At 56.1% G+C, this 9,619-nt stretch overlaps 1 protein-coding gene across 1 annotated transcript; it reads left to right on the forward strand.

The window, feature by feature from the left end:
- The first annotated feature begins 5,258 nt into the window (after window positions 1-5,258).
- On the forward strand, window positions 5,259-8,822 carry LOC138100678 (zinc finger protein 154-like). Its single transcript, XM_068998561.1, has 4 exons — window positions 5,259-5,281; window positions 6,551-6,590; window positions 7,388-7,466; window positions 7,652-8,822. Exons 2-4 carry the CDS (start codon window positions 6,582-6,584, stop codon window positions 8,404-8,406), a joined length of 843 nt encoding a protein of 280 aa, XP_068854662.1. The 5' UTR covers window positions 5,259-5,281; window positions 6,551-6,581; the 3' UTR covers window positions 8,407-8,822.
- The last annotated feature ends 797 nt before the right edge of the window (window positions 8,823-9,619 follow it).

Consider the following 9,619-nt stretch of genomic DNA (forward strand, 5'->3'; position numbering starts at 1 on the left):
CGAATGTCTCTGAGTAGTATGATTGCCTGGAATGCTTGAAAATTTGGCTTCACATTCCTCAGTTTCTTTTCAGCATTTTCTCTGTTCCCCTCGGTGCCTCACACCAGCCCCTGTTTTACTTCTAGATGGAGAACAAGGTTACAAAATACAACTTCTCTTCCTGTGTACTTTGAGGGGTTCTCACCTTTAATAATAAATGAAATAGCTTTCATTCCTTTTGATTCCTCCTGGTATGATGCAAAGAAAGGAAAGGTAGTTGGAACGATGGCTTTTTGGGGTGGTTGTTATACCAGAGCCCTGGATCTGTATTAGGGATATTCGTGTTGTCCAGACTGTCTCAGCAGAAAGAGGGAGGAGTGGAATGTTAATGTCAGGAGCTCATCCCTGTCCGTGATTTATTAAAAGAAGCCTAGCTTCATGTCTTTGGCCCTGAATTAAATACCTGCAGTTTGGCTGCATGAGTTTGTATCTATGTATCCCACTTCTGTGCAATGTCTGAAGGCCAGGGAACTGCCTTTGTTACCTCTCCTACTGGCACTGCTACAGGAGAAGGAAAGAAATCCAACTAATTTTTAATCATCTAACATGTCCCTTTTGGATACAGAATTCACTGAGAGCCACAAATACAGTGCATGGCTTCAATAAAGCATAAACGTGAATTTTAAACCACACCTGGAGCTGATGTTGCTTGGACTGAATGTGTGCACAGCCCAGTGTTTCTCCTCATTGTCCCTATTATGAATTTCTGCCATTTTTCCTCTTAATTCCTGTCTGAACAAAAGCAGACTTTGTGCCACTGAGTTGAGAACATCCTTCTCAGGCATCAGGAAACTGCCCCATCTCTTTGTTCACCATCTCGAGTGCTTTTCTCACTCAGAGAGGATGGTAACACCCCAGGGATTCGTGTACTGACTGTGAGCAGCAAGCTTTGGCCCTGGTGAAGCTGAAGGACCATAAGGCAAGGCAGGAATTTGTTAGGAAGTTCTCACTAATCCCTGGATTTGAAGGAATGATGGAATAAACTGCAAACCTTTTGCTTCAGGCACTGGAGCAGATGATTTTTCTAACAAATAATATTGCTTTGAGTGTTACTGAGCTCATTCACGTTGTGAGGGACTTTTTCTTTAAAGAACCATTGATTTCTTTGTACCTGAATAGCACAGCTTTTGAACAGCTGGGTGCTTTTGTGTTCCTTCTCCCGTTGATGATGTCAGTGTGCCTTTTACTGCATATCCAAGGACAGCTTTTAATTTTTCTCATTTTTAGCTTCACTTCCTAGTTTTTACAGTTAAGTACATTTTTTATGTTGTAGGTCACCTGTCACGTTTCCCTCGGGCAGTATCTGTTCAGTGCAAGTAATTCAGCCTCTCTCTTTCTGTTTCATCTCATGCTAATGGCTGGGAGATGTTACCTGGGTTAGCCAGGCTAAGGAACATCCTGTTCTTGCCTGATTTTCTTTAGCTGAGAATCCTCTGGCTATCTCACTGCTCCTTGGAGTATCATGTTGCTCTGGGTTCTGCAGATAGTTATCTGAGGTGTGAGCTTGCCAGATGAATTGCTGCCCTTTGTAAATGGCTCTGTTTAAATTTCTGTGCTATCTTGGACACCGCTTAAGGTGTTGGGTCCTTCTTGCTTCAGGTGCTGTAAATGGGAAGATGAGAAATTCCTTCCCATCACTGATTAAAGTCCTGGCCAATCTCCGTATCAGGGGAGATCTGTAATGTGATGAATTTCCTTTGCTGCAGTATCTGTGCCACGCTTTTCTCCCTTGTGTTTGATTGTTTATAACATACACAGATATATGTTTTACTTAGGGAAAATTTGGGAGCATGGGGTGTTCATACCTACTCGGTAACATATTTTCAGTAGATATAACACGTGAATGGAAAAAGGGAAGTGCAGCACAATGAGTGTGTTTTGGGTATCTCCTGCAGATGTTGAATCTGTCCACAAGAAGAGATTTTTAAGAAAGTTTTATTAATGAACATTGCATCATTACTTTTTTTATGCTTGCAGCTGCTAAGAGGGAAGGAAAGTCCCATGTCTCTCTTACACTTGTTGAAACACAGCATGATTTGTTGGTGTGTATAAATTTAAGCTAGCTGTTTCTCATTTGACTTCATTTTGCTTTGTGCCAAGGTCCTCTGGAGTAACTGAAACAAAAGTAAAATGTCTGTTCTGATGTAATGATTGAATAAAATGTAAAAGGATAGCAACAGTCAAATTAGATCCCCTTGCTGCTCATTGCCAGGAAGAGCTGGTTCACTAAACCAAAGCAGGATGGAAGTGATGAGCAATGTGCTTGCTTAAAGGATTCCTCTCTTGAGAGGGTGATGGTGTCACCTGGATCCTTGCGATCATCATCTGCTGCTTGCTGACAGCCTCTGAGGAACAAGCCTCAGTGTCATCTGACCTGTCTGTGACCCATCGGCCTCGGGAAACAGCTGCTTTCTCTCATGCTGCGCTGGTTTGGAAAGGAAGGAAGAGGCAGGAAATTTGTGACTTTCACCTGTGTGAGTGCTTTGGTGGCAAAAAGATTGTGTCTTTTTAAGTAAGAAAGTGTGTCTCCTTCTTAAAAAGCCTGGTACTTGTTATCTTTGCTAAGCAATTGCAAAGAACCAATTAAATAGAGAGACAGTGTTGTGGTGGATATTAACTTTTAATGAGCTTACAGAATAGAGCCTCTCATAACTGGAATTCCTTAGCTCTGCATTGATAACGAAAATAAGAATGTAGTGAAGTTGCTATATACGCTAGCAGATTATTTCCAAACACTTAAACCCAAAGGATTTAAAATTTATTATGCTAAGAAATTGCTTGGGACGTGCAACTCTTAGACAGTAACTACATTCCATGCTAAGTAGACATCATCTGGTTATGTTGAAATGTAAAGACTCAATTGGGGTCTTGCTGAAAGCAGTGGTAGAAGTACTGTTGGCTTCACTAAATGCAGACCTGGGCCAGTGGGAACGATCCTGGTGCTGGGAGACAACAAGGTCTGCATGGAGGTGGGGGTGGGGGAAATCACGGTCAGGGGTTGGCCGCAGTATTTTAAGAACTATAAAGGACTTGGAATGGCCTGGGAAATTCTGTTCCGGGTAGAGATGATGATGGGATGGGTCAGCATTTAGGAAATGCTGATTAAATGAAGGGCACGTAGGGAGTTGAAGACATTGTGTTAAGGTGAGGAACAAGACCGGGACACCGCGCTGGGGCCCCGCGCACTTTTCAAGCCCGGCCGCCCCCACGGGCCGGGCCCCGCGGCTCCCGCTGCCGCCCCCCAGCACGGGGCTGTGTCCCAGACCCCCCGCTCCAGCCCGAGGTTTGGGGGCGGCAGCGGAGCTGCTGGACGGAGCTTCCAGCCCCGCCAGCCGCAGCTCCGATCCCTTGGGCCGTGACGCCGGGGACGGGTGTCCGTCGGCGCTCGGGGTCTGTCTGTCAGCTTTTGCAGTCCAGAGGGAGAAACTGAGTCCCAAGGGGTGTCGGTTTCCATCAATCGCTATCTCTCCTCCATGATGGATTTCACAGCGCTTCCTTTCGCCCCAGAGATTTGGAAAACAAAATTCCCGGCTGCCCCGGCATCCCTGCAGCTCTCCACAGCTCCAGCCTCGTCCCTCCTCTCCCGTTTCCTTCTCTCCAGTCTCTCCCGCCTGGCCCTGCCGGCTCGGAGGAAGGAGATTCCCCCGGCACCCGCTGCCTCCTCCTCCTGTCCCGTGGGGCGCAGTTGGTGCTTCTGGAGCCGCCTGCCCGCGCAGCCGGACCCGCCCTGCGGCCGCTCCGCGCTGCAGCCGAGGGAATGAACTGCAGGCACCGCTGGGCTGGGCTGGCCCTGGCCGGGTGCCCGGTGCCACCAAAGCCGCTCTGGCACTCTGCTCACAGCTGCAGCACACGGAACACAGAAGGAAAGGGACTGGGACCAGGGCAGGGAGAGCTCACTCACTGCTCACTGCCAGGGCCACAACAGACCCAAGCTGGGGAAATTAATGGAATTTATTTCCAAACCAATCACACCAGGAGAAGGAGAACTAAAGTCCTCAAAAACCACCTTCCCCACCCCTCCCTCCTTCCCGGGCTCCCAGTCTCCGCCCGCAGTCCCTCTTCTGCCCTCCCTGCACGGCAATCTTGTCACCAGCCATGACCTTGGCTTTTGCCTCATCCCGGGATCTCTTCCCGGACAGGAAGAACTTTCCCCAGCACAGATTCAGGCCGTGGCGGCCTTTGAGGCTCAGGGTGTTTCTCCTGCAGCTCCTTACAGGTCTCCTCTCGCCGTGCCGGCTCTCCTGCGCCACAGAACTCTGCCGGCTGCAGCTTCGCAAACGTCAGGTCCAGGTCTGGATGTTCCCGCACGATTTGCTCGAGGTCTTTGGGGACTGCAGCCGATCCATTGTTGTTGTTGTTGTTCCCCCTCAGCACGGAGCCCATGGATCTCATGGCCCCTGGCCAGGGCCTGGCACAGGAGGTGGAACCTGGGTGCTGCTGCAGCGGCGCCGGGGGAGCCCCAGGACTCGCTGTGGCCGCTGTGGCAGCCGCAGCACAGCCCGTTCCCAGCGAGGAGCCGAGGGCTCCGTGGGGCTCTGCGGGACCTCGGCCCTGGGGCTCGTCTGCATCAGCCCGGGCAGCTGGGCTGGACTTGGCTTCCTTTGTGTCTCGGGCTGCCCTGGCACAGCAGCCGCCCAGTGCCCAGGGGACAGCAATGGGAGCGAGGCAGGTCGGGGTGAGCTTCAGTGTCTGTGCCCGGCAGAAATGCCAAAGCCTTCCCTAAGGAGCAGGGAGTGCTGCCAGAGCACAAGATGCTGCTGCTGCTGCTGCTGAGCACGGGACGGCCCCAGGGCTGATGCCAGACAAAGCCGGGATGGGAGCCACAAACAACAGGAGGAGGAGGAGGAGCGGGCAGGAGAGGAGGAGCAGGGAAAGAGGAGGAGGAAGAGCGAGGGGGGAGGACGGATGGAGGAGCAGGAGCGGGAGGAAGAGGAGGGATAAAGGGGGAGGAGCGGGAGGAAGAGGAGGGCCAGAGGAGGCAGGAAGAGGAGCCGCCACGTGCATCCATCGCTCTCTGTGTCCGCAGCTCTCGGCCTCGCTCCCCTCATCCCGCAGGTGACCGGGGAGGGGCAGCTCGCCCCAAATATCCTGGGCGGTGCCTGGGGTTGTTTTGGGAGAGGGGATTTTTGGAGCTTGGAGGACTCCAGCACCGAGCCCCAAATATCTTTGTTGGTTCCTGGGGGAAGGGGGGTTTGGTGTGGCGGGGGGGAGGCGGATGTTTGGATCTTGCAGGGCTCCAAATGTGAGTCGCAAATGCCCCTTGGGGGATATTGGGGAGCCCCCGGCACGCGGGGTTTTGTGGTCCCGGTGGCGGCTGCCGGGAGAAATGGGATGGGGCGGGATGGGGCCTGGGAAGGGTGGGATGTGGATTGGGGTGTGGGATGAAGTGTGGCGGAGGGGGATGGGCGGGATGGGGCCTGGGATGAGGCAGGCGAAGGTTGGGGATGATGAGGCCGGGGGGACCCCACTCCTTAGGGGTCTGCGGGGTATCCGCCAGCTCCGAGGGAGTTTTGGGGCACCCCTAATCCTGAGGGGGTGGTGCTGGCAGCGGGGGACACGTGGCTCCGGCACCTCTGGCCCCAGCTGAGCCCCCCCCGGAGCGGAATTTGGGGAGGGGGAGGTGGGGGCGGCCAGGCCGGGCCCCCCCGCGCTGTCCCGGCGGGGGCCGAGTGCGGGCGGAAGCCCCGCGGGGCCCGGCCCTGCCCGGGCACGGCTGATGCCGCCCGCCCGCGCTCCGCACTGGTCCGGACTGGTGCTCCCAGTGCCGTGCGGGGCGGGGCCGCTCTGGGGACCCCCCAGGGCACAGCGCAGCTGCTTTGGGGCTGTCGGCAGCGCCCGGCGCTGGGCATGGGGCGTGTGGGGGCAGCTGGGGCCGCACTGGTGGCACTGGTGGTGCTGGGAGCCCCCCCGGCCGCGGGGTGAGCGGTGAGAAGGGGGGCGGAGCTGGGACCCCAAATTGAGCGAAATGGGGAATGGAACCCCCAAAGTGAGCAGGAGGGGCCTGGAACCCCCAAAACCAAGGCCGGGGGAGGGTAGGCAGGGATTGGGGATGGGGAAGGTCCGGGGGGGGGGGGGGAGAGGGGTCTGGGACCCCCAAACAAAGCGGGAGGGGGATGGGACACCCAAATTGAGCTGGAATGGGGCTGTGGATTGGGGGAACGCTGAGAAAGGGGAGGAGAGGGGAGGGAAAGCTGGGGTTGGGACAGCAGAAGAGCGGTTCCATGGGGGTGCAGCCCTGACCCCCAGCACCTGAGCCCTGGAGCGATTCCCTGGGGCTCTGGGGAAGGGAGGGATCCACACTGGGGGGTCCCCAACCCCCCTGTCCATCCCTGGAGCTGATCAGGGAGCTCCCCCCACACAGCAGCCGGTGCTGTGGCAGCCGTGGGGCAGAGGGGGTGGGAAAGGGGGGGCAGGGTGGGAGTGGAGGAGGAGCGGGAGGAAGAGGAGGGAGAGAGGAGGAGGAGGAGCTGGAGAACCACGAGGTTCCACCGCCCACCCACTGTGTCCACAGCACCCCCAGCCCCGGTAGCATCTTTCCCCCCATGCTGCAGGTGAGCGGGGAGGGGGAGCTCACCCCAAATCTATCGGGGGGTCACCAGGAGGGGTTTTTTTGGAGGGGTGTTTGGAGCTTGCAGATTCTGGAATCGAGCCCAAGCTGTCCTTGCATGTCCCTGGGAGGGATTTTTTGGGCCAGAGGGGATATGTGGATCTTACAGGACTCCAAAGCTGAGCTATAATTGCCCCTTGGAGGTCTTGGGGGGTCCATGTGAGGATTGCCCAGTACTGGCAGGGTTGGACATTGGCTTTGGGGATCCCCAGGAGAGCGGGGGGCTGGAACACGGGACCCCTGGAGTGGGGAGAGCAGAGAGGGACGATACCAGAGCTGGGGGACCCCCAAGAGCCTGGAGGGGTGTGGGGACCTGGAGATGAGGTGGGGCTCGGACCCCTCAGCCCTGAAAGGGGCGGTGAGGAGAGGGGGGAGCCCCAAGTGCCTGAAGTGGAGGGAGGCTGAAGAGGGAGACCCTGGGACCTCTGGGAGCCGAAGCAGAATCAGGAAAAAAGGGACCTGTGGGACCCCCAAAACCCCCCAGCATCCCTAAGCAGGACTCCGGAGAGGGGGATCCCCAGGACCCACGGGACCCCCAGCAGCCCTGACAAGAGGGACCCCCAGAAGCCCAAAGTGAGGAGACTGGAAAGGGGGAACTCCTGGAGGCTTTTTTTTGACTCACTGTCAATTTTTTGTTGGTTTTTATGGACACCAGGTACCCGGTGACTTCTACCCAAGGTGGACTTGGGCAGTAGGAACCCCCAACCCAACACACTCATCCCTTGTTTCTCCCCAAACCAGGATTTCCCATTCCCAACCCTTGGCTGGATGGAGGAGGAGGCTGTGAGGAGGAGGAAGATGCCCCGGGACCCCCAGGCAGGTGAGGAGGAAGTCAGTGCCCCTTTCCCCCTCTCTCCTGCTCCATCTCCCAGCCCAGCATCGCCCCCGGCTGCAGGACAACCCCGCTGCCGACGCCGTCCTGCCGGGGACAGACTGGGGGGATCTCCTTCCCCTTCCCTGTGGCACGGAGGCAAATCCCATCCTCTCCTTGTCCTTCCTCCCCAGACAAGGAGCTGAGCACGGAGCCCAGGGAGGACAAATCCCCACAGCAGAACCTGGTGGAAGAGGCTGTTTTGAGCGGCTCCACGGTGCAGGAATCCAATGGGGAGGAAAAGCCCCGGAGATCCCCCACGAGAAGGGACTCCAAAACCAGCCCAGGGTGCTCTGAGGAAGGAAGACCCACCCTGTTCCGGGAAGGCAGCCGGAGCTTCAGCTGGATCTCCAACCTGGTGATCCAGCAGCAGCTTCACACCAGGGAGCGGCCCTACAGGTGCCTGGAATGTGGGAAGAGCTTCAGCCACACTTCCAACCTCTTCACCCACCATTGTGTGCACATGGGGGAGAGGCCCTACAAGTGCCTGGAATGTGGGAAGAGCTTCAGCCAGAGCTCCAGCCTCATCACGCACCAGCGCCTGCACTCTGGGGAACGGCCCTACGAGTGTGGGCAATGTGGGAAGAGCTTCAGCCAGAGCTCAGCACTAGTCAAGCACCAGAGGATTCACACAGGGGAGAGGTGCTATGAGTGTCTTGAGTGTGGGAAAAGGTTTCAGACCAGCTCCAATCTCCTCCTGCACCAGCGGATTCACACGGAGGAGAGGTCCTTCTGCTGTCCCGACTGTGGGAAGGGCTTCAGGCAAAACTCCCACCTCATCACCCACCGGCGCATCCACACCGGGGAGAGGCCCTACAAGTGTCCTGAGTGTGGGAAGAGCTTCTACAGCAGCTCTCACTTGACCAGACACCAACGGAGGCACCGCTAAGGGAAGCCCTGTGAGTGCCCCGAGTGCAGGAAGAGCTTTGTCCTCTGCTCCAACTCCATCTCCCATCAGAGGAGCCACGTTTGGCAGAGCCCTGGTGACCCACATTCCCTGTGATCCAGGTTGGGAAGACCCCTGGCTGGTGCTCTCCACGTTCTCCTGGATCCCCGTAGGCACCTGGGTGAACGCAGGGGCCAGAACATCCATCAGGACTCAGATCAACATTGGAAATTCATTGGAAAGAGCTGATTTTTTAACTTTACACCCTAAAAATTTTCATCTGTTCTGTCCAATTGTTTCTTCTGGTGGCATCAAGCCACCCTGGATGATCTTGGAGGTTGTTTTCAATCTAAGTAATTTCGATGTTTATCCCATTGAAAAAACAAAACTGAGGTAAAAATAAAGAAATTAAACAAAGAGATCTAAAGCTGCACCATTTTCCCACCATTTGGGGATGAATTTGGGGTTCAGAGGAATATTTGGGAGGATCTGAGTGTTGTGGGGCTGCAAAGCCAGGCAGATTGGGACCACAGTCTCACAGTTGTGCTGGCAGAACGTGTCCACCTGAGCCCATCTGTTCTCCAGGAATTCCAGTTGTCTGTCCCAGTCCCTGCCCTGGGTCTGCCCATCTGGGGTGTCCCCCCCAAAGTGCCCAAATCGCTGCTGAAGTGCCCGAGCTACTCTGGGCTGTGGATGTTCCTGTCCACCACCCTGTCCTGGTCGGTGCCATGAGGGGGTGGGAGGGGGTCTGGGAGCTCCTTGGGACTGGGAGGGGCTTTTGTGGTTCTTGGGGCCATTTTTGGTGCTGTGATGGGGATTGGGGGGCTTTTGGGGCAGTCTGTGAGGGAGTTTTTGGGTGTTGGCAGGGCTCTGTGGCTTGCAGAGAATTTGGGTGGGTGTTGGGGGAGATGGGGAGGGGATTTGGTGGCTCTTGGGGCCATTTCTATTGCATGGAGTGGTTGGGGGAGTCCTGGCTGGGAGCTGTGGGGTGGTTTGAGGGGTCTGGGAGCAGCTGTGGGGTTGGAGGGAGTTTTTGGGATATGTGACCCCCAGATCCCCAGAGCTGCCACCAGACCCCACCCCCAAGATGCTGCCGGGGGTCGGGGGTTCCATGTTGGGGTTCATCCTCCTGGCACTGCAGGAGAAGGTGAGGGGGGGTCCCCAGGGGCCGTGTGTGTCCCCCCAGAGCATGTGTGACCACCCCCATCCCGGTGTC

The sequence above is a fragment of the Aphelocoma coerulescens genome, unplaced genomic scaffold, assembly GCF_041296385.1.
Source record: "Aphelocoma coerulescens isolate FSJ_1873_10779 unplaced genomic scaffold, UR_Acoe_1.0 HiC_scaffold_137, whole genome shotgun sequence".
NCBI lineage: Eukaryota > Metazoa > Chordata > Aves > Passeriformes > Corvidae > Aphelocoma > Aphelocoma coerulescens.

Coding starts and splice junctions, on each gene's coding strand:
- LOC138100678 (XM_068998561.1), top strand. Junction 7,467..7,651: donor GCCCCGGGACCCCCAGGCAG/GTGAGGAGGAAG, acceptor CTTCCTCCCCAG/ACAAGGAGCTGAGCACGGAG.